The sequence below is a fragment of the Ostrea edulis genome, chromosome 3, assembly GCF_947568905.1.
Source record: "Ostrea edulis chromosome 3, xbOstEdul1.1, whole genome shotgun sequence".
NCBI lineage: Eukaryota > Metazoa > Mollusca > Bivalvia > Ostreida > Ostreidae > Ostrea > Ostrea edulis.
The window spans coordinates 49,026,973-49,052,367 of NC_079166.1; the positions used below are offsets into that span (position 1 = coordinate 49,026,973).

Here is a 25,395-nt window from a genome sequence, read left to right on the forward strand (position 1 = left end):
CATCAATTTAATTATTGCTCTCTTTAATTGAATTAATGCGCGCATTAACTCAATTATTGTTCTCATCAAATGAATTAATGCGCGCTTAAATTCAATTATTGCTTTCATCAATTGAATTAATGCGCGCATCAATTCAATTATTGCTTTCATCAATTGAATGGATGCGCGCACCAATTGAATTAATGAGAGCAATAATAGATTTGATGCGCGCTTTAATTCAATTATTGCTCTCTTCAATTCAATTGATGAGAGCATCAATTTCGTAGAAATATTGCTCGCAATAATTAATTTAGAGCTCGGTATAATTAATTGATGATCTCTTTAATTCAATTGAAGATATCTTTAAATCATTTACAATGCTTTTGTATAAGGAATTAATGCGCGCATCAATTATCTTAAAGAGAGCAACAATGTAATTAAAGAGATCATTAATTCAATTGTGGATATGTTGAATTGAAGATATCTTTAATTATACAGTTGCTCTCTCTAAAAGAATTATTGCTCTCTTCAAATAAATTAAAGATATCATTAATTCAATTGAAGAGAGCAATAATTGAATTAATGCGCGCATTAAATCAATTATTGCCCTCATCAAATGAATTTAATGCGCGCATCAATTCAATCATTGCTCTCATCAATTGATGTAATGCGCGCATTATATCAATTATTGCTCTCTTCAATTGAATTGTAGCGCGCATCAATTCAATTGTTGATATCATTAATTCATTTGAAGATATCATGAATTCAATTAAAGCGCGCATCAATGAATACTATCATCAATTCAGTTAATGCGCGCAATAATTCAGAATTGAAGATATCATTAATTATTTAAAGAGATCTTTAATTCAATTGTTGCGCGCATCAAAGGAATTTATGATATCTTCAAATAATTGAAGATATCTTCAATTATTTAAGTTTATGTTAATTTGGCGCTCCATGGAGATGTACTTGGCGAGCTCGATACCATTGCATACGTGCTGTTTTGTGGTTGAATGTAAACAAATGCGTCTTCTTGCACGATATATAACCAATTACATCAGCCGATTCCGCACTGTTCGTAGTGAAAGCAAAATATGTTTGTAACCATTTCCTTAAAACTGAGCTATATTGGTAAAAAAAAAAAAAAAAAAAAAAAAAAAAAAAAAAAGTTTTCGTCTAACCACGATTTCAATAACATACCGCTTCCCTTATTCCAACAACCTGCCATCAGACTGCATTTGAGACTTGTGGAGGACCCATAATTTCGATGAGCAAGAAAAGTAAACCCAATTTATCAAGCTATACAGGTTAGATAGATTTGATAAAACACTATACAAAATTCGCTGCATGTTGGAAGCGAGTACAATAGTCACACTGACAATTCTCAGTCAACAGAGTGGACAGTACAAGTATACTATCAACAAAATTACAGACTAATTGGATTATACATGTACTATAAATTCAAAATTATTGTTCTTTTTTCGAAAAATTTTACAAAGGAGAAACTTTGTTGTTGCAATACTTTTTCCCATGTGTATATATTTTCTGGATATTTCTGGCAGACTTCTTACTTTGTTTTACTTGATAAGTTCTTTACCTTTGATTGACGAAACCTGTTTATTTTTGTCGTCAAGTTATGTTATTTACAGCGACCGCACGTAATTTATTCCTTGCGTGGACACGTCATGCTATGGAAGATAGACAACGATTCCATGGCTCAGAATAACTTTTCGCTTAAAAAATATAGGGAAAATAGGACACCCCTTTCCCCTCAGATAATAGGACAAAAATAGGAGTTTTAAGCCAGGGGCAGATGCAGGGATTTTTTAGGGGGGGGGGGGTCTACCATTAATTTTGGTTTTCAAAAGGGGGATTCCACCCTCAAAATGCGTTATTTTTACCTTTTTAGCAAAATTTTCTTGTGAAATAGGGGGGGGGGGGGTGTTCCAACCCCATGAACATTCCCCTTTTTGGATCCGCCACTGAAATCTATTATAAAATTTGAAAAATTTGACAGACTCCACCTCACCTCATATCTGCCCACATTTACTTATATATAGCTTTGGCTTGTTATTTGAATTTCCAAGCTTATGGTGTTTAGCGTATCATTTTTTATTTTAAAAAATCAAAGCGAAAGGTCGACATAGCCTCTAACAATAACTTTCACAAGAATAAATGCACAATTTAATTTCCCTACTTATAGATACACTACAGGTTATACCTCTAAATTACAGAAGCCATATATATAAATTTATTGTTTATATGATATATATAAGCACTGAAGAGGCCACAACACTTGGTTATTTTTAAAATATCAATAATCTAAGTTACCTTGTTTTTTGCCCCTCCCCATTCCCCTCCTTCTCCATCTCTCTTAGAAAAACATTGGGTCTGAAAGGTGACGTCTACACACGAATGGGACATACAATAATATATTATAACCAGGGACCTATATACTAATATTAGTATATAGGTCCGTGTTATAACTAAACAGAAGTTCTTATTAAATGCCGGAATTAATGTATATGCACGGGAAAATTTTTAAAATTAGAATCTCCACATGACCTTCACCTTCACAGGATCGAGCTCGAGTCACCTTTACGGTTTTTCGGCATGTTCTCTTTAATATTCAGACGTGTTTCTTCAAAACCTGTGCTTGGATCGGTAAGTTTCGATTGGAATTTTGACTTCTATGTACAGAATACATAAATATATAGATAAAATGCATATGCAGGAGATAGCCTGCAGTAGGCCTAGTAACTTAGTATTGTCAAATTTTAGAAATTGGGCTAGCAGGTATATTCTGGACATATTACGTCAACCTCTATTAAAGTTAAAAAAATAAAATTTTAGATCAGTTTTAAACTCTTGGATAAATTGGATTATATGTGCCCAATGACATTTTTGTATGTTCGTAGTAGATGAAACGAGAGGGGATTTCCATCTTTTGCACTTTCACTTTGTTGTTGAGGATTTGCGAGAAAATGTTAGGACAGTGGTGTTAAACAGGTTGGGAACACTTCCCCAATAGCGAGATATTTTTGCTAAAACGCGATTATCTCTCTCTAGCGAGAGTAAATATATCCCGTACAATCAAGAAAAACACCCGTTTAATACATCTCTTTTGGTGTTTCACGTGAAAAGAAGAAAAAGTGCTAAAATGTGTGATGCTTCTGCAAATGTATTAATCAAAACAAAAACACTCACGATGTGTATTGGATTTCAGACTGCTTCTCTCTTTGATATGAAATTTCTTGACTATGTTGTCAATTTCATAGAAACAATTCGCTTCATGTTGAGTGTGTGTCGCACTTATTCAGAGTTGCACGGGATTTGCCATTATTTTCAATAAAGACGCCAAAACACCTGTTTATGGTAATGTTTATTTCTCGCTAAAGAGGGATAATCACGTTTTAGGAAGAATATCTCGCTATAGGGGAAGTGTTCCCAACCTGTTAAAAACCATCAAAAGAAATACATGACATTGTTATATTTAAATTTTTTTAATGATATTATAGTTTTTAATATATATCAAATGATTCTAAAATTTATATTGTCACCTAATGTTTGATATATAAATTATACAGGGAAGTAACTAAATGTAATATAATGTAGTGATATCATGCTTCAGTAGCTCTCTTATGCTAATGTATATTACCTTGAATATGAAATAAAACCAAGTAATATTTTGTGTGTAGCAAGGAAGGGATTATTTTGCATCAAGCTCTAAGTTCACGGCTCATTCAACATCTCAAGTTATTTTCATAACGACCGCTTTAAAAAAAATCAACCGCACTACACCTGTTAGATATTTTAACACTATGAATGATAATTGATAGTCATAAGTAATTGGAACATATTTATTTGAATTGATATTTTGTTAACAAAACATAAATAAACTGTTTAAAAAAACATAAACAAAACCCGGCTTGTTTTAAAATCGCAATTTTTAAACGCTTAGTGTGTAAAAAATTCAAATAATCATCAAAACCAACATAAATTTCCAGTATCTACACGTACGACTATTGGTACATGTGTTCATGTACAAGTAAAAAAAAAAACAACAATGACAGCAGAATCGTGCCCAGTTGAGCAGAATTTCGGGATGCAACACCCTTGCACCCTTTTAAAACTTAATCTTCTAAATGTGTGACATACAATGTCCCTGAGAATGCTAGCTGTCAAAACACGGCTGATACACAAAATCATATATACTGACAAACAAGTTGATGGTACAGGGATTTCAACAGTCTCGATTGAAGTCAGCATTTTGCAAATTCTATGGTCGTTATAACGATCTAGTTCGTCAATACAACCTCGCATTGGGTCAAATGCTGTCTGACGTGTTTCATACCGATTGTTAAGCCGTTCTTGGCACACTGATTTTGACTGCGGATAACTCCGTTTACCTGATCGGGATATGGGGCTCACGGCGGATGTGACCGGTCGACAGGGGATGCTTACTCCTCCTAGGCACCTGATCCCACCTCTGGTGTGTCCAGGGGTCCGTGTTTGCCCAACTATCTATTTTGTATTGCTTGTAGGAGTTATGAGATTGATCACTGTTTGTTATCTTCACCTTTCATAAGGACGCGCACAAGTTCAGCAGTTGTTATATAAGTAGCATACAGGTGAAAAAAAATCAGAAGAAAAAGAACCATTATTAAAATATACATGTATGTGATAAACAATGTAATTTACTGATTTTCCCTTTCAAATCGGAACTCCCTATTTTTCTGTTAGTGTTTATTACAAATAATTGTTTCTAGACCAACAAATGTTTATGAACTTCAGATGAAGGAGCTTTCAGATTTACTGTCCTCGGTTCGCTCGATAGACCACTGCCTACTTTCCAGACTACTTAGAATTAAATTGTGATAAATTTTCACTCTCTCTGGACAGACAAATAGCTCTTCTTTTGCCTTAAATTCGACAACTTTATATTCTCCTTCAAATATATCGTCTTTCCTCGATTCCTAAAAATAGCTTCTTTAACAAAACGAGTAAAGGTTTCGGAAAGTATCGTACTTTTTCATTAGATTTTATATACGATCCCGATAGTTTCCGAAGCTACATGTACACGATAAACGATTTTCACGATAAACGGAAAACCTGATACACGCTAAACACGATACTCGATAGACCTGATAAATGCAAAACATGATAGAAAACGGAAAACCTGATGCACGATAGGATAGGATACACACATGTTGCGATAGGATACACGCACGATACGATAGGATACACGCACGATAGAGCACGATAGGAATGTCAAGAATAACGTTGCGGGTACTGTACCGGTATACGCCTGTCCAGCGATATACCATACAGTGTTTCGACGATAATGTCTGGTTTAAAAATAGCCCTTTTAATAGTCGGGCAGTCTATGCGAAAGAGGTCGGACCTGACCGATGTGCAGTGCCTCAGGTCCGACGCATCATTTTTTACACCGGACCGGAATGTCCGATGTCTCAGTGTCCGGTTTTGAGCTTTACTATTTTGATGTGGAGTCATTTAAATGTTTGTTATAAATAAAAAATAGCACACAAATCCAAATACGTAAATGAATGTGATTAAAACCGCATGGACTGTCTAGAGTATTATACAGGAGGGATCCCTGGTATAGTATTACTAGTATGATAAATAAGATTCCCTTGGTTTTGCATTTTCACGTGTTTCACTTTTTTACATTAGGTTTTTCGGTCTGACAAAATTTGGTTCGGTCCGGTGTGTTCATTGATTACACAGGACCGAATGTCCTGTGTGGTCCAAAAAACTTTCGCATAGACTGGTCGGGATCGAAGTTCGTAATTTAAAAATGGCTTCTAACAGGAACACGATTCCTGGGTCCCCTGAATCTTGAGTCTTGAGTTAGGTGCACTACCAACTGATCTGGCCACCAGCAATGAAACCTGTCTGACCACTACATTCGTCCCATCTTCCCAAGCCAAGTGTCCGATTCGCTTACCCTCATCAACCCCTTGGCGGATTTAGTCGCATTTTTAAAGTCCTCAAAATATCGCGCTTTGACTTTCCAAGGCATCCAATTAAATCGTGCCATACATTCCATTTGGTTTGAGTAATGGCGGCCCCTATGTCTAGCCCGTGTTGTCACCTTTGCCATGGCATTTCGTTAAAAACAAAACCAAGACCGACGATTTTCGGAGAAAGGCTTGAGGTTTACGATCAACTTCTAGAGATAATCGATCATGTACCTCACCCAAATAACGATAAAAGACGGTATGTGCTAGAATAAATTGAACAAACTTCAGTACGATATCAAAACAAAAGTAGAAACGTTGAAATCCAAAAGGCATGATTTGATACATGATTTACGCCTTAAACACAAAGGTGACATAGGCGTGCAGCAAGTATGAACACATAAATTTAAAAAATCGCTTTATTGTTTTCATCTGTCAACTCCATTTTGTAAACTTACACATGTAACAGAAATTATAATGTGTTATCTGATTGGTTACATTTTGTTTTCGTCATTAACGATAACTCGCTCGATCCGTTAGATGGCAGTTCAGTCGCAACTAAATCCGCCAAGGGGGAGATGAGAGTAAGCGAATGGGACACTTGGCTTGCGAAGATGCATTCGTCCCTCCTTAAATTGTCCTAGCCCTTGAAGATGCACAACCCAGATTTTTTTTTTGCCCCAGCAGGACTTTCACCTGCAAGTCCAGTGGTAGTCAGTGCCACCAAATGTAACTGGAAGGGAGAAAATGCAACAGACCAGACTGGGATTTGAACCCGGCCGGGCCCTCTGAATCTTTAGTCAAGTGCTCTACCAACTGAGCTATCTGCCACCTCTGATCAAACCCGTTTGACTATTACAAAACCTTCAATTTACTTGGAATATAATAAATGTCTGAATCTACTGTTTCTACAATTTATCTTCATAATTTAACACACTGTAGCTCAATATTAATTAACTGAGCTTAATTTTATAAATCCCCTTCCATGTAGAAATGAAAAATATACTTTCAAAGAAATTGACAATAATGCTACAAAACTCGGGTGCGAACCTCTTTAAGAGGAATCAAACATATTTACCTTTATTTTATTTTAATTTTTATCTTAAAAGATTATTTGTGAAAAGGACCACAGGATTTTAACTTGGAGCCCTTCAAATGCTTGAATACCAACTGATCTACATGTACATGTAGCTATCTGGCAACAGCAATAAAGTCTGTCCGACTGCCATAGTTATACTTTGAATTCGTTCACTTGTCTGCAGATGTATGAATTATTCATTATGATTTTATTTCCCCAGACTGTCTCTGCATTCAATGGCTCCACATTCTCTACAGTGCCTGAGGCCACGCTAGACATACAGGTTTGTTAGAAGTTATATATGTTGTGCAACGTACAGTAACAAGAATGAACTTCAAAGAACATTACAATTGATAAGCATGTTGCATGATAACACTTTAAATGAATGGTAATCACTAGGATATTATCAATAGTTTACTGATAGTATTACATAATGAAATTAATTGCAAACTATGTATGAAGGGGTATGTGAAGTGTGTTATAAAGTTACCCCTTTTAGATCCTCTATAAACAAGCATATAAGACACCATTAAATTATGCAGCAACCATTGTATTCAACCATTGGAATTTTGATGTCATAGAATTGCCAACAGAATGGAAGTTGTATTCATATGCTAATCACAAAATGTGGTGATGCACAGGGTGCAACAATGAACAGTTTGTATTATGTCATCCTCACAATGCCTGGCCATGGTTTGGTGATTATGCACACTCCACACAAAGCCTTGACAAATGTAGCTATTTAAATTTCAGGCTCGGGAATCCATATTGCAAAACATTTGATTGAAACTACTCCATAATGATAAACTTTTCTCATTTGAGTAAAGAAAACCAAACATTTTCCAAAACATTATCTCTGGAAAAAAAAAGCCCCACCAACATATTTGAAGAGGTTGAAGTAAAAGAAATGAATTTTGATTGATTGTACATCTGTATATTGTTTTTGAGAATTATTTTTACTCATATGGAGACGTCACCATTGCTGGTGAAAGGCTGTAAAATTTAGGCCTATGCTTGGTGCTTACGGCCTTTGATCAGGGAGGGATCTTTGTCATGCCACACTTGCTGTGACATGGGGCCTCAGTTTTTGCAGTCTCATACGAAGGACTGTCCCATTTAGTTACCTCTTACAACAAGTAAGGGGTACTGAGGACCTATTCTAACCCGGATCTCCACAGGACTAAAATATTTATACAAAATTGAAAAGACCAAAAACTGAAAAAAATATGTTTGTTTCCTGTTACCGACCTACATGATAATACTACTTTTAAACTTCGATGTTTCATACAAATATAGTTGATTCTGCATTTGATCATGGAAATGCAGGTTTGAGAAAAGAATTGAATCCACCCTCACTGTCATTATGAACAATAATGAATTATCTGTCATTAGTACTAGTACATGTAGTATGTACAACTCTAGAGGCCCTTCCCAATTTTGTAAAGATTTTTAGTTTTATATGAATTTACTGAGTCATTATTTTCAACTGTAGCCCTGTGCCCTCCACAAATTAGAAAATGGCCCTCCAAATCAGGCTACTGTCACCAGAGAAGATGCCATAAAGTTTTACAAGGACATGGTGACTGTGCGTCGGATGGAGACGATGGCTGGCAATCTCTATAAAGCCAAACAGATCCGGGGCTTCTGCCACCTCTACTCAGGACAGGTACACATGTACATCAGCAAATTAAAAAGAAAATTATTGAGAATTGCAATTCTTCCTTTTTTAACAAAAAAAAAAAAAAAAAAAAAAAAGGAAGACAGTGTTGATTTTGATTTTTAAAGATATATGTATCATATTACCAGATTTTTAGAATTGAGGTTATAATTGTATTTATGTAATATTGGTGCTCTGGCAAAGTTCCATATAATGATGGAACAACAAACATAACATAACACCAGTGTTGTGTGAAATATTGTCATGTATTAGACGACAATAAACAAATATTATCATTCTATATAATGATAACAAAAACCAGCTAAGGGGAGATCTAGACAATACTGACAGCACAAGTTGCTTCTATAAAAATCCCTTAATATGATAGTGATCTCCCCTGTTATACAACTAAAATTAAAAACTTGACAAAATAAAATATCCAAAAATCATCGAATTATATATACAAAACAAAAAACATCGGCCACAAAAGGCAAACAGCATGTTTGCAGCCCGCACACAAAGAGGTAGCTACATAGTTTAAATCATGCTACTTTTGCAAGTAGTGTGAAATTGCTTTAAGATGGAGCAATGCTTGATTTACTTTGTGTAATATTGAACTGACTCGTGTACAATTTTGAATAGACTCCTGATGAACATATAATGGAAGAGAATTCAAAATGAAGGGTATCTTTCTTTTTGTCAGAGAACCCTTATCATTTGTCAAAAGAGTACAGAAATATAAACATGGACATTTAAAGTCATTAACCTACAATTTCTTAGAAATCGTTTGGAGGAAATTTATAACCGTAATCGCACTAATCGGCACTCCAATATATGATGGTTACATTTTTAGCTCACCTGAGCCGAAGGCTCAAGTGAGCTTTTCTGATCACATTTTGTCCGGCATCTGTAAACTTTTCACATTTTCATCTTCTTCTCATGAACCACTGGGCCAATTTCAACCAAACATGGCCAAAAGCATCCTTGGGTGAAGGGCTCTCAAGTTTGTTCAAATGAAGGGCCATGTCTCTTTCAAAGGGGAGATAATCACAAAAATGCAAAAATAGGGTGAGGTCATTTAAAAATCTTCTTCTAAAGAACCACTGAGCCAGAAAAGCTGATTTTTACATGAAAACTTTCTGACATCAGATTCAAGTTTGTTCAAATCATGGCCCCCGGGGATAAGATGGGGCCCCAAGGGGGGATCAAAGTTTTACACACAAATATATAGGGAAAAACTTTAAAAATCTTCTTCTCAAGAACCACTAAGCCAGAAAAGCTGAGATTTACATGAAAGCTTCCTGACATAATGCAGATTCAAGTTTGTTCAAATCATGGGCCCTGGGGGTTGGATGGGGCCACAATAGGGGATCAAAATTTTACATACAAATATATAGGAAAAATCTTTAAAAATCTTCTTCTCAAGAACCACTGAGCCAGAAAAGCTGATTTTTACATGAAAACTTTCTGACATAATGCAGATTCAAGTTTGTTAAAATCATGGCCCCCGGGGGGTAGGATGGGGCCACAAGTGGGGAGGGGGGGTCAAAGTTTTACATACAAATATAGGAAAAAGCTTTAAAAATCTTCTTCTCAAGAACCATTGGGCCAAAGAAGTTGACATTTACATGAAAGCTTTTTGACATATTGTAGATTCAAGTTTGCAAAGGGTAGTTTGGGCCATAATAGGGACTATTAGGTTTTACATGCAAATATATATGGAAATTCTTCAGATATGGGCCAAGGTGACTCAGGTGAGCGATGTGGCCCATGGACCTCTTGTTATAATAAATGCCTGTATCTTTCATACATATATTATGAAATCACAGTTGCATATTAAAGCTAGCTTACAAGTTTTTATGGTCTTGTGTCAGTTAACAAGGGTCTCTAGCATGCAATCACTATGTGTTAAAAAGTTACTAAATACTGGGGATTGATTTTAGGAAGCCGTATGTGTAGGTATGGAGGCGGGTATTACTGGAGATGATGCTGTGATCACAGCCTACAGAGCCCATGGCTGGTCCTACATGAGGGGCGTGTCATTACTGGGAGTACTGGCAGAATTAACAGGTAGACAAGCATGCTTATTTTTTGCTTACTTCAGGTTGAAACCTTTCATTTTTATTTTTTTTGTAAGTTTAACTTTATGGAATTTTACCATTTTAGAAGTTGAAACAGAAATATCAATTAAACAGTTAATTAACGAAGTGAGTTAAACATTTAAGTAACTATAATACTTTGAATGCATGCAAGTTTGTAATCCATCTTTCAGCAGGTTAATGTATTATGAACTTTGAAGCCCTTTCAAGTCATGAACACATTCTCAAGTGATGATGACATTAGAATTATGCATATATATTTACTTTTTAATCCTGTGATAAAATGCATTAGGGAGTTTTGAAGGATATTTGCTTATAAATGCATAGACTGAATCACTATAAATCTGTTAGGCGTATGTCAAGCACATTGTATGCATCTAGCATCTCGGCCTACAGGAATCAGTGATTCTGTAATATTAATACTAGGGTTCTATACCATACCACCTCCTAATAAAAATCATTATTACCCCTTATCAGGGGATGGTATGGTATAGACCCCTACTATTATTACTACAGACAAAATTACCAGTTTCTGTGCTCGGCCGCACGTGTGCAGAATGAAAACAAAGCTTTCTTGTCCATTCCTGTCTCATACAACATATATGCACCTCATTCCATGTCTGGAGAAGTTAATATTACCTCTAATGTAGTTAATATCACCAAACAAACACAAGAAGTTAATCCAAGTGCGGGATTTTTCAACAATTCTTCATTCAGTAATTGTACTCGAAGTGACAACACCTATAGTGTCTGACTATACCTACACTGTTTACAATTAGATAGATTTGAATAGATACATGTATGAACTGTTTAAACCCAGTTCAGATTGTACAATGTTGTTAATATAAAGTTGATGTTTATGATATCAAATAAGAAATCAATTCAAGAATTAGACTTTTCAATTTTTTTCAGCATGACAGCATTGCGCACTCTTTTCTTTTACGTTATGACATCACATTTTGCTGTGTCATGGCTGTTCTGTTAATTGCGACTTACCAAAAGAAAAGTTTTAAAATGTAAATACAGGGTTCGAAATTAACTTTTTCAAGCACTAGTCCGTACGGACTAGTAACTGTTGATGTTCACTAGTCAGCAAAGCATTTCACTAGTCTGTCCAGTATATAATAAAATGATCTTCATTTTATTCAATAGTATTTAATCAAATCAAACACATCACAGTTGCAAACAATTCAATTTCTGGCACCTATAGAAGAAAAAGAGACCACCATATTTTATTTCGCATTCAAGATCTTCAGAAGCATACAATATTAACCTCCGAGTTAATCCTTTTATAAATGTCCATAAGTGCGTTCGAGATCGACGTTCCTGTTGTTTTGGTGCTCAGATCTTAAAGTCACAAGAGTTCGAAATTTTATCAATAAAGTAAAAAAAAATTCACTCGATTGACCAAGTCATGAGCTATAGTGTTATGAACTACTGTGTTAGAGTCACGAATGTCGAGAAAATGTGCGCACAAACGTGCATCTTCTCAGACCAGACTACTTGCAATTCTTACACCTAGAACACGTTCTCGTGATGTATACTCGGCGTTCGGAATCGGCAGGAATTTGACAATTTGTGCACGTTCGAAGAACGGCGGTCTCGAACACACTCCATGTGTTAGGAAGATCAGGCTGTCATAGTCATGCAAACACTTGACCATGCAGGTAATCAACCATAAGTTCAAACATCTAAGAGACTCAGACAAATCTTGCTAAAAATCTTTTACCAATTCAAGATTGATTTCTGGATTTTCACTAGTCCGTACGGACTAGTACTATAGAGAGTTCACTAGTCCGACACGTTTTTTACTAGTCTCGGACTTACGGACATGAGTTAATTTCGAACCCTGAAATATAAGCAATGAATTATTATTTTTTGAAAGATGCAGTCTCATAAGTGCAATGGTGTGTGCATACAAATTTTCATAACGTGCGTTATTCATTTTGTATGCACACTCCGTTGCAGTTATGAAACTACATCTTTCAATAATCCATTGCTTAAACATATATGAACTAATTTGTAACTCAGATACCATCACTACAGTTCTATAACAAACAACCACCACATAGTAATGCTTGCATTACACCATATTAATGAATTGATTTGTCACTATGGTAACAGTCTTCAGGTAACGGATTCATTCAAGTATTTTGTTTTTAATTGTATGAGTATATTTATATCCCAAGTAATAGATCAGTTTTGTTAAGATTATGCCAGTATTATTTTGATTTAATGAAGACTTTTATTTTTATGCCCTTGCTATGATTGAAAGAGTTTACAAATGTTATGGTGGATCTGTATGGTTCATGTAGTAAAAAAACCATATTTCTTTAAAAATTTTCTTGAGTGATTGATACCAAACTACTAAGCTGAGTGCATTATAAGCATGAGCAGGGAGTTATCTGTTATCATTGCCCCGGGTCAGGGCCTTGTTATTATTGCCCCGGGTCAGGGCCTCGTTATTTATTGCCCTGGGTCAGGGCCTCGTTATTATTGCTCCGGATCGGGGCCTTGTTATTTATTGCCCTGGGTTAGGGCCCCATGGCTCCAAGGTTAGGCAATATGTATCACAAACACTCTGTGAAAAAGCAGTTAATCTTTTAACATCGTTGTATCTAGTACAGGGACTGACTGCATAGTGATAATGAGCTTAGAGGCCTTTACCATAATTGTGAAATTTCCTGTTCCTAGGTCAAGAGTTCAGCTCCTGAGATGGGACTTATACTAAAAACTTATTAAATCTGTATAATAATCTTTCTCTTTCTTCTAGAACCCGTATTGAACAAATTTTGTCCCTGTAAACATCTGAAATGAAATTATATAGGAATAACCATGCCTGTCAATTGTCTATCTGATGTCCTTACATTGTACTGTGACTGAAGACCACAACTTTGTAATGAAGAAACATTCTAAACAGACAACATTTGTCATTATTCTAAATTGATATGTCATTTCCCCAAGGTCAAGGTTACTGATGAAAAGAATTTAAAATCATTTGTCAACGTCATGATTTTGTGATGAGTTCATACTTGGTACAAAGGTTAGTGGAGCAAACAATATGAATTGGTCTTGAACCAAGGACATTTGGTCAAGGTTAAGTTCTTTAGCATTAAAAGTTGAAATATAACTGTTTAAGCCACAACTTCTTGACCTAAAACCAAAGTTATTTGGCTTGGATTTCTCGAAGAAAAAATCTCAAACTTAATTTTTTAAAGATTTTTGGATTTCTAGGAAAAAATCTCAAACTAAGGTTTAAGTTTTTTTTTATTTGATCAGTCAAAATTTGAGTAAAATCTCAGACTTAAGTCCAAGTTTCGAGAAATTCAGGCTTACTCATGGATTCAAAACATCAAAATATTTCTAGGGGTCACAACTTTATAGTGGAGTTTAATAGAAATTCATTCTACATGTACAAGGCACAAACATTGACTATGAGCAGACAGTGTGCAATTACTTTGGATCAATGTTAACTTATTAACTGTACTATGTAATGGAATGCAGAGGCATAAGATATGGCCTTTAAAAACAACCACATTAAGTTGTACTTCAATGTAACTGTTTACTAAATCTATGTTTTCCGCACTTCATTCAAACCGACTGCGGGGGTATCATATTTGTGAAGTTTTTTTCTAATAAACAGCTTCTTATTTTATAGGTCGTGAATCTGGCTGTGCTCGTGGTAAAGGTGGCTCTATGCACATGTACACGAAGAATTTCTATGGTGGCAATGGTATTGTTGGAGCTCAGGTGGGTTTCAGTCCAGCACAAGTCTACTGTATAGATTCATAACATTTTTACATAAGAGGGAGGGGGCACCTACAATGTATCAAGGGATGACTTAATGGACAATTGACTTACAAAGATGTAGCAAGACCAACCATGGGTTACCAACGATGCTTTATAGATAATCTTGTTGCCCAAAAAGTAATTCTGAGTGTGTAGCAGGCCCTTACCTTGAAATGATTTCATTTGGCAATACTATGTACCCATGTACTAAATTTATAGATGTAAAACTTGCAACTTTCCTTTAAAAGACAAATGTAAGTGAGAAACAGTAGAGATATGAAATATCATTCTGCAATACCTGTATATTGTAGGTCCCACTGGGAGCAGGTATTGCCTTTGCTCTGAAATATAATAACCAGCCAAACATTTGTGTGACACTGTATGGGGATGGAGCAGCCAACCAAGGTCAGCTGTTTGAGGCCTTCAACATGGCCAAGCTGTGGAACCTGCCGTGTGTGTTTGTCTGTGAGAACAACGGTTACGGTATGGGAACCAGTGTGGAGAGAGCTTCGGCCTGCACAGACTACTACACTAGGGGCGACTATGTTCCAGGAATGAGAGTAAGTTCTATAAATGTAGTTCATTTGCCCTCTGATATCAGCTTCATTCATCAGTATTACAGATTGGCAAGGTTTAGTTCATTGTGAAGGATAGGCAGGACGTTGATCATGTGTATGTTAGAGACTCCACATCATAATAGTGGCTGTCTTTGCATTACTAGCTGTGACATTATAGTCTACTAAATTACGTTTCATCTGGTAGTGGACTCTGATGTTAAAGGTGTTGGCTTTCAAATCTGAGGCTTTCAGGAGATTGATGGTACATGTATGTGATTCGGGGGATTTAAAAAAAAAAATTCTTTAAGGAAGTTGGCTCCTGAGCTTTTGAGTACAACTGAGCAGGATGCTACAACCAAGTATTTACTTGTTATACCCCCCCGTAACAAGTTGTGGGGGGGGGGGGGGGGTATACTGGAATCGGGTTGTCCGTCTGTCTGTCCGTCCGTCCGTCCGTCTGTAGACGCAATGGTTTCCGGGCTCTAAAGCATTTTCCTTTCCACCTACAGTTATCATATCATACATATGGACTACCCATGGGATGAAGATGTTCCCTATCGATTTTGGGGTCCAAAGGTCAAGCGCACTGGACATCGAAGTAGCAATATGGTTTCCGGGCTCTAGAGCGTTATCCTTTCCACCTACAGTCACCATATCATACATATGGCCTATCCATGGGATGAAGATGTTCCCTATCGATTTTGGGGTCAAAAGGTCAAAGGTCACACGCACTGGACATCGAAGTAGCAATATGGTTCGGTTTGTCATGCCATTTGTTTATTACACTCAGAAAAGAGGTAGTTTATACCTATTACCAACACCCTTTGGGAGATTGGGGTAAGCGTGGGGTATTCTTAGTGAGCATTGCTCACAGTAGCTCTTGTTGTGACATGACTGTATGACATGGATCACTTGATTGACTTATTGTGACATCACTGTATGACATGGATCACTTGATTGACTTATTGTGACATGACTGTATGACATGGATCACTTGATTGACTTATTGTGACATCACTGTATGACATGGATCACTTGATTGACTTATTGTGACATCACTGTATGACATGGATCACTTGATTGACTTATTGTGATCCACTCTATCATCATCCATTGTCTGTACTTTTTTTAACATTTTTAAAACTTCTCTTAAATTACAGGACAAATTTTCAGCAATGATGTTCTCCATTATGCGTTATTATATCTCCTAACAGCTTGAATGTGTAGTAAGCTGGAATCATCAGGTCTGTTAATCCAGACTATAACTTTGTAATGAAAAAACTTAGGAAGCTGTTACTTGACGTGTAGGTCATTTAATATGATTACACAGTAAATCATGACCTTGAACTCAGATCATCTATCTGAGATCATGACCACTGGTAATTATACCCCACACAATGAAGTTGCGGAGGGTATAATATTTTTGACCCATCACCCTGTCATTCCCTTTCTTTTGAGATTGCTCAACAGAATTTCGTGAAACTTTGTAGTTAATAAGGACACACTGCGTAGATTTGCATATTTCCAGGAAATTCTGATTCAATAATTTTTAGCTCAAATGAGCTTTTCTGATCGCCTGTTGTGCATAGTATTACCATTAATTATGTGAGGCCTTGTCAAGCAATGTTGGAGTGTGGGGTATTTGCATGAGCTTGCTCACTTTATCATTCAGAAATATTTTTGTAATGTGGAGCATTAGTAGAAAGTGTTTAACTACCTTTATTATTTATTTAATATATTTATAGAGTAGTAGGCATGTCACTGGACAGATGGTTAGATAAAGTAAATCTGTAAAAAAAAAAAAAAATTACTGCAGCAGTGTGTAACAGCCTTTTGTCATTTTGTAGGTTGATGGTATGGATGTTTTGGCAGTTAAGGAAGCCACAAAGTTCGCCAAAGAATATGCACTGAACAATGGACCTATCCTGATAGAGACAGCTACCTATCGTTACCATGGACACAGTATGAGTGACCCAGGAACTAGGTATTGTCACAGTCATTTTTTGTTTGTTTGGTCTTTTAAACTACCACCCCCTTCTTTTGATTTGGGAAAAATTAGTGAAATTTTTCTCAAATTGGTTCAAAATCATTTATAGTAAATTAGAATGATAAAAAATGCATACAATAATCAAAGATAAGAAACAACAAATGTTTTTGTATGAGGTTTATTTCAGATCTGATTTCAATCTTAAAATAAATATTTTTTAACATTAGATATGAATGGGAAGTAATACCTTGTATAACTATTATTTATTTTTAGCCGAGTTGCAACGAAGTTGAACTCGGCTATTGGTTTAGTGATGCGGGTGGGCGAGTTGGCGGGCGGGCGGTTGGGCATCAACAATTGGTTTCCGAATGATAACTCGAAAAGTTTACAATCTAATCAAATTAAACTTTGATATATTGTTGGGTACCAGGTAAGGAAGACCCCTATTAATTTTGGAGAAAAATTGTTAAAGGTCAAGGTAACAGTGACCGAAAATAAAATGAAAATTTCAAAAAAAATTGGTTTCCAGATAACTCAGAAAGTTTAAATCTGAATCAAATGAAACTTTGATATATTGTTGGGTACTAGGTAAGGAAGACCCCTATTGATTTTGGAAAAAATAGGTCAAAGGTCAAGGTCACAGTGACCGAAAATAGATTTAAAATCCCCCCAAAAATTGGTTTCAGGAGGATAACTCGAAAATTTTTAATTTAAATCAAATGAAACTTGGATATATTGTTGGATACCAGCAAAGCAAGGCCCCTATTGATTTTGGAGAACAAAGGTCAAGGTCACAGTGACTGAAAATAGATTGAAAACTTTAGACAAATATTGTTTCTGGACAGTAACTCGAAAAGTTTAAAACTGAAATTAGTTCTTCACAATTATAAATATGCCACATCATTCCTGACTTTACAATGCATCCCATGCAACTCGGCTCATGCACCCCTGGGTGCATATATTGATTTTCTTAGAATTACTTGTCTAATTTTATGAAGAAAAATATTTACCAGCATTTGGACTCATAATCTGGTAAACTGCCTTAAAATGATAATCAAGTTTAAAGAACAAATACCTCCTGTTTGTGTTTTTCTGATTTTAGTGAAACCTTATAGTATTGACCCTTTCCTGTTATTAGCCTGACCCTATATTTAAGAATGGATGTCAAACTAAAATATAGACTTGCATCCGAAAACTATATTCTAATTAGTATATAATACACTACATATCTGCTGATATGAATACCTTATTATTTTACACATTGATTCAATACAAAAACTTTTGCATGTGCAGAGAATTGGAGAATTAGAGAATTGGAGAATAAATTAAATTAAAAAAACAAACGCATTTACTATTTGTCAGTAATATTCAGCGACTTTTGTTTAGAATTTTTTACATTTGAAATAGGGAAAAACACATAAGGGCTATTCCAGAAATAAATACATGGGTGGGTTGGGAGGCACCTTTTGTATATACCAAGCACCCATAAAAAAAAATAAAGAATTACCCCATGACCCATCAAATTAATAAACTCCTTTTACAATGACCCATCTAATAAAAAAAAAAACTAACCAGACCCACCACAAAAATATTTTAAAAAATGAAAACGGTACAAATCTCGCGAGGTTTTTGGGACAAACATTCTAGTCAATGACGCGGTAATGCCTATGCGACATTGTATCACAGTAGTTCTGAAGAAACGATGTCACATCAACAATCAAAGGCATCTATGGCGGGAATGTTGGAAAGATTGGGAGTCCAAACGATGCTATTATCATGAAATGGGTATGGATATGTTTTTCCACGAATCGTTCGTCTTCTAATGGAGCCCGCGCCCGGAGGCCTCTATATCACCATCACACCGACTGATAAATATAACGCATCGGTACCCTCGTATAAATCAACTAAGGTTTGCCTATTTTTATTAGAAAACGGAATACCTATTGGTTTCAAAATATTCCCAAAATCAATGCACTGTAAACTGTAATAATCTACAGAACAGAGTTCGCCGCCATCACGTCCAAAGGGACCCTACTAAACGCGCCTCTAGTTTGAAGAGTGCCGTAATGGAAAAGTTATGCGCTGCAAAGAGCGACAACTCGAATAGTTCTATGTTACTTCCGATTTCCGATTTCGAAAGCACGTTTTCAATTTTTCCCTCCGACGTTTTGTAACCAACACGACAAGAGTGACAATAAAAATATTCTGAAAACTCAACACCCACGTGGCACAAAATAAAACAATGGAAACTACCCACTACCCATAATAAATATTTTTTTAACAGTCCAACCACGGACCAATTAAAATATGAAAAAATACAACCACCCACACAAAAAAATATCATTTGCCGCCCGACCCCCCCATTTGATCATTTCTGGAACAGCCCTAATAGAATTGTGAGAAAATAGCTCATTTTTGGGAGAGTAAACAGCGGAATGTCGGTGGCATTTTGCTTTGCCCCCCACCCCCCAAATAGTTGATTGAAAGAGTTGGCAAAGATTTTTATGCTTCTGGAAATGAAGATTTAAAGTCATTAGTTTTTGTTTGAATTACAACATTGTCTATGACCTGACAATTTCTCTGTCTGATCTGACCTTCTCCAACAAGATCCATATGAAGACAATTTTAGTTAGGTCACAATTGGAGTTTAAATTTTACATCTGTTTCTGAAGAACAACAATGTAATTATTGCAGCAATATGTATGAATGAAACTCCCTCTACTGAATTGGGGCTATAGTACTAAATGAAGCGAAAGGCTATACAGTCAAACCTGTTGTGTGATGAATCACATGACTATAAGGATTACCACTCATAGAAGTTATTTTGGTACACTCCCACCTATCCATAGAGGCAAATAATATACCTGGAAGGGAGCCCACTGCTGTGGAAGATGCACCTAATGATGATGATAATGATGATGGATTATTTTCCTATCATATACTTTTCATTATGATGTCAACTTTTTTTCCGATGCATGTGACAAGACTTTATAGCATGATTTCATGACTGCTTCATTTCACTTACTAATATTCATGTATATCCATAACATTCACTTGCATGTTTATTCATAGTGCTTTACACAGATCAGACCCCATCGTTTCCCCACAAGCATTATACAATCAGCAAAGGAATGACTCTTCCATTTAAGATGGCATGACCCCTTATCCGATTTTTGTAGATCCATCTAGCATCACCCAATTAGAACATAACACTATACATCTAGCATCACCCAATTAGAACATAACACTATACATCTAGCATCACCCAATTAGAACATAATATTATACATCTAGCATCACCCAATTAGAACATAATACTATACATCTAGCATCACCCAATTAAAACATAACACTATACATCTAGCATCACCCAATTAGAACATAACACTATACATCTAGCATCACCCAATTAGAACATAACACTATACAATTAGAACATAACACTATACATCTAGCATCACCCAATTAGAACATAACACTATACATCTAGCACCACCCAATTAGAACATAATATTATACATCTAGCATCACCCAATTAGAACATAACACTATACATCTAGCATCACCCAATTAGAACATAACACTATACATCTAGCACCACCCAATTAGAACATAATATTATACATCTAGCATCACCCAATTAGAACATAACACTATACATCTAGCATCACCCAATTAGAACATAATACTATACATCTAGCATCACCCAATTAGAACATAACACTATACATCTAGCATCACCCAATTAGAACATAACACTATACATCTAGCATCACCCAATTAGAACATAATACTATACATCTAGCATCACCCAATTAGAACATAACACTATACATCTAGCATCACCCAATTAGAACATAATACTATACATCTAGCATCACCCAATTAGAACATAACACTATACATCTAGCATCACCCAATTAGAACATAATACTATACATCTAGCATCACCCAATTAGAACATAACACTATACATCTAGCATCACCCAATTAGAACTTAACACTATACATCTAGCATCACCCAATTAGAACATAATACTATACATCTAGCATCACCCAATTAGAACATAACACTATACATCTAGCATCACCCAATTAGAACATAATACTATACATCTAGCATCACCCAATTAGAACATAACACTATACATCTAGCATCACCCAATTAGAACATAATACTATACATCTAGCATCACCCAATTAGAACATAACACTATACATCTAGCATCACCCAATTAGAACATAACACTATACATCTAGCACGTGAATAATGATTGACTACTCTTACAGTGATTTTTTTAGGCCATTTTGGCCACCAATATTCGGCTGTTTCCCCTCTCAAAAATTAGCTATTTTTCCCCCAATTATATTTATGTTTTTCCCAATTTCAAATGTAGGAAAATTATATGTTGAAATTTTAAAAGGTCACCGAATACTGCATTGCTGACAAAGAGCGAATACGTTTTTTTAACTTCAATTTTATTCTACAAACCCCTGCACATGCAAAAAGTTTTGTAAAGAATGTGTAAAATAATAGAGGTATCCATATTAGCAGATACATAGTGTATTATATACTAGATCTAATTAGTTTACAAGCCTTGTTGTTGACATTATTAGTTTGACCGCCATTATTAAATGTGTGGTCAGGTTAATAACAGGAATGGTCAACACTATAGGGTTTCACTAAAATCAGAAAAATACAAACAGGATAGACGTTCTGTAAACTTGATTATTGATATAAGGCTGTTTTAATACTAGATTATAGAGTCCAGTTGCTGGTAAATTAATTGGACAATAAGTAATTCTAAGAAAAAATGAATAATATTTAAACAAGGTGTGAGTTCCCATTCATATTTAATGTTAGAAATGATTTATTGTTTGATTTTAAATGAGATCTGAAATAAACCTCAAACAAAATCCTTTGTTGTTTATTATATATGACTATTTTATGCATTTTTACCATTCTAATCTACTATAAATGATTCCTAATTTGAGTAAAAGGTCGCTATTTTTATGCCCCCCTTCAACAGAAGAGGGGCATATTGCTTTGCACCTGTTGGTCGGTAGACCACATGTTGTCCGCTCAATATCTTAAGAACCATTCACTTGATCATAATATTTCATATGTGGGTTGGTTATGAGTAGAAAATGACCATTATAAATTTTCAGGTCAAAAGGTCAAGGGTCAATCAATTCTGGACATAGGAAGACACTGTCTGCTCAATATCTTGAGAACCCTTTGCTTGACAGATATTAAACTTGGTACACTTGTACATCTTACGGAGAAGATGACCCCTATTGATTTTGAGGTCACATGGTCCAGGGTCAAACGGGACATAGGAAGACACTGTCTGCTCAATATCTTGAGAACCCTTTGCTTGACAGATATCAAACTAGGTACACTGGTACATCTTAAGGAGTAGATGACCCCTATCAATTTTGATGTCACCTTGTCAAGGGTTAAACTGGACATAGTAATATATTGTCGCCTATATTTTAAGAATCATTTGCTTGATTGACACCAAACTTGGTACACTGGTACAGCATAAGGAGTAGATGACCCCTATTGATTTTTAGGTCACATGGTCAATCCACTCTGGACATAGGAAGATATTGTCTGCTCAATATTTTGAAATGGTTTGGCACTACTACTAATTATGTCTTCCCTCTTTCAGGGGGAGACATATTGTTTTTGTACTTTCCATCCATCTGTCTGTTTTTTACAAAATTTTGTGAACGCTTCTCATATATGGTTTATTTGATAGACTTTAAACTTTGTACAATGCTTCATTGCCGTTTGTTGATGTGCATATTGTTGGGACAGGAGGATCCAATTATATGTCGGATAAAAATATAATTCAAATAGTTAGAGGGAAGGAGGGTTAAAAACTCCAGTAAGTTTCTGTCATCTGCCATTCATTACACTAAATAGTTGAAAAAGAAGAAGAAAAAGATAAGCTTCTGTTAAAAACCACATAATACATTTCAAGGAACATTTAGTAGTTTTAATGTACACTTTCTTTTGTGAATAAACAATAGAATAGGTATAGAGTGTTATTTATAATCTATGTTTTTATTTGTTAATTAATGGATTAGTTTCAACATTCATCATATTTAGTTTTAAGGGGGGGGGGGGGTCTTGATGAAAACTATGGGAATCTAGTGTTTTGTCAGACATTGAACTTTAAATTTCGCCCCTTAAATATATCCAGAACTATTTTAGGTTGGGCTTTCATATTTTGTATATAGATTTTTTATGAAAAGACCTTGTGAAACAATGGTTTTTGATCTTTTGACCTTGACTGCTTTTATAAAACCCTGACCTATTTAGTATTTCCTGAAATATTCTTTTCTCTGGGTACCATAATTACATTACCACTATATGGGGGCATCAGTGTTTCACAAACACATCTTGTTGATCATAAAGTAATGAGTACAAAAAGTATTCATGTTGTTAAAATAAAATTCTTTTGCACACAAGTTTAGAAGACTGAAATCCAAAGTTAAAGCATTGTCTTTTATTTCCATGCAGTTATCGAGCTCGTGAGGAGATTAAAGAAATGCGTGAGACTAGGGACCCAATAACAGTTTTCAAACGTAGAATTACAGAAAACAACCTAGTGACTCCTGAAGAATTGAAGGTATGATTTCTCAAGTGTTTTAACCGTTGAATTGAGCTAACTGTAAAGATGGTGTATTTATCAATAACATGGAAGATTTCTTTACAAAGTTTCTTGTAGTGCAGAATGTACATGTAGTTTGGTTGTATCAATAACAATCCTGTTTATTATCAAAAGTTATTTTCTTGCTCTTGTAGAAAGTTGATCAGGATGTGAAGAAGGAAATTGAAAAGGCAGCAGAGAAGGCAAAGAGTGATCCAGAAATTGCTCTTGATGAGCTGTACAACAATGTGTACATCAGTCCCGACTCGACCTTCACTGTAAGAGGTTGTGACCCAGGCGTGAGGGTCGCGTCGAGATAACTCAACAGTGTCATGTCTGCATATCTGTTTTAAGGAGCAGGGATTTTTTTTGTACATTTATTTGTGGAAAAACTGGGGACAATATTTTGGGGGAGAATAATACTCTGTTTGATGTGACGTCTAAGAATTTAACTTTATATCTCCTAGTATTAATGTGACCTAGTTATTTATTTGGATTATAAATGTGTACTTGCAACTTATGTTGACCATATTGGAAAATGAACAGTACCTTATTTTCTCATTTGTTAATGTATTGTTGTTTATGATGTGAGTAAAATCTCGTATTTTTATGTATTTTGTTTGCATTCAGTAATCTGTTTATCTTGAGCTGTGATTTTTATGCAACATATGTTTTTCATGTACATAGTTCCACTCCTTTTTCTGTCATTGTCCATGTACAGACTGTATACATAGAAATGGATATATTAAAAAATGAACATCATTCATATGTTGTTACATGTAATGACTTGTGGGATTAGGTTTCATCAGAGAGCCTCTTTGATGGGTTGGGATTCAGCAGGGAGCACTATGTTGGATTCCAGCAGGGAGCATTATGTTGGATTGCAGCAGGGAGCACTATATTGGATTGCAACAGGGAGCACTTTGATGAGGTGGGATTCAGTAGGGAGCACTTTGATGAGGTGGAATTCAGTAGGGAGCACTTTGATGAGTTGGAATTCAGCAGGGAGCACTTTGATGAGTTGGGATTCAGTAGGGAGCACTTTGATGAGTTGGGATTCAGCAGGGAGCTCTTTGATGAGTTGGGATTCAGCAGAGAGCTCTTCGATGAGTTGGGATTCAGCAGGTAGCACTTTGATGAGTTGGGATTCATTAGGGAGCACTTTGATGAGTTGGGATTCATTAGGGAGCTCTTTGATGAGTTGGGATTCAGCAGGGAGCTCTTTGATGAGTTGGGATTCAGCAGGGAGCTCTTTGATGAGTTGGGATTCAGCAGAGAGCTCTTCGATGAGTTGGGATTCAGCAGGTGGCACTTTGATGAGTTGGGATTCAGTAGGGAGCACTTTGATGAGTTGGGATTCAGTAGGGAGCACTTTGATGAGTTGGGATTCAGCAGGGAGCTCTTCAATGAGTTGGGATTCAGCAGGGAGCACTTTGATGAGTTGGGATTCAGTAGGGAGCACTTTGATGAGTTGGGATTCAGCAGGGAGCTCTTTGATGAGTTGGGATTCAGCAGGGAGCTCTTCGATGAGTTGGGATTTAGTAGGGAGCTCTTTCATGAGTTGGGATTCAGTAGGGAGCACTTTGATGGGTTTGGATTCAGTTAG

General features: G+C 35.8%; 2 protein-coding genes and 1 long non-coding RNA gene across 3 annotated transcripts in view; 2 read left to right on the plus strand and 1 right to left on the minus strand.

Annotated features, from left to right (window-relative positions):
• LOC130052601 (uncharacterized) overlaps positions 1-5,395 on the minus strand; it is a 46,880-nt gene extending 41,485 nt beyond the window's left edge. The window contains exons 1-2 of the long non-coding RNA XR_008800953.1: positions 3,432-5,395; positions 2,311-2,801 (exon numbers count right to left, since the gene is read on the minus strand). This is a non-coding gene — a long non-coding RNA (uncharacterized LOC130052601). The remainder of the gene's footprint in view (positions 1-2,310; positions 2,802-3,431) is intronic.
• LOC125677244 (pyruvate dehydrogenase E1 component subunit alpha, mitochondrial-like) lies at positions 2,510-24,555 on the plus strand. Its single transcript, XM_048915252.2, has 9 exons — positions 2,510-2,643; positions 7,259-7,321; positions 8,531-8,704; positions 10,639-10,765; positions 14,453-14,544; positions 14,895-15,143; positions 16,988-17,124; positions 23,660-23,768; positions 23,945-24,555. The coding sequence occupies exons 1-9, from the start codon at positions 2,593-2,595 to the stop codon at positions 24,107-24,109; spliced, it is 1,167 nt and encodes a 388-aa protein (XP_048771209.2). The 5' UTR covers positions 2,510-2,592; the 3' UTR covers positions 24,110-24,555.
• On the plus strand, positions 24,328-25,395 carry LOC125676457 (orcokinin peptides type B-like). Its single transcript, XM_056160924.1, has 3 exons — positions 24,328-24,334; positions 24,677-24,914; positions 24,975-25,395. Exons 1-3 carry the CDS (start codon positions 24,328-24,330, stop codon positions 25,393-25,395), a joined length of 666 nt encoding a protein of 221 aa, XP_056016899.1.

Bases quoted from the DNA above. Each gene is read 5' to 3' on its own strand.
- LOC125677244 (XM_048915252.2), top strand. From the start codon at position 2,593: ATGTTCTCTTTAATATTCAGACGTGTTTCTTCAAAACCTGTGCTTGGA. The intron at 7,322-8,530 runs GTTTGTTAGAAG...TTTCAACTGTAG, and splicing joins AGGCCACGCTAGACATACAG to CCCTGTGCCCTCCACAAATT. The intron at 14,545-14,894 runs GTGGGTTTCAGT...TGTATATTGTAG, and splicing joins ATGGTATTGTTGGAGCTCAG to GTCCCACTGGGAGCAGGTAT.
- LOC125676457 (XM_056160924.1), top strand. The intron at 24,915-24,974 runs GTAGCACTTTGA...GGGATTCATTAG, and splicing joins GATGAGTTGGGATTCAGCAG to GGAGCTCTTTGATGAGTTGG.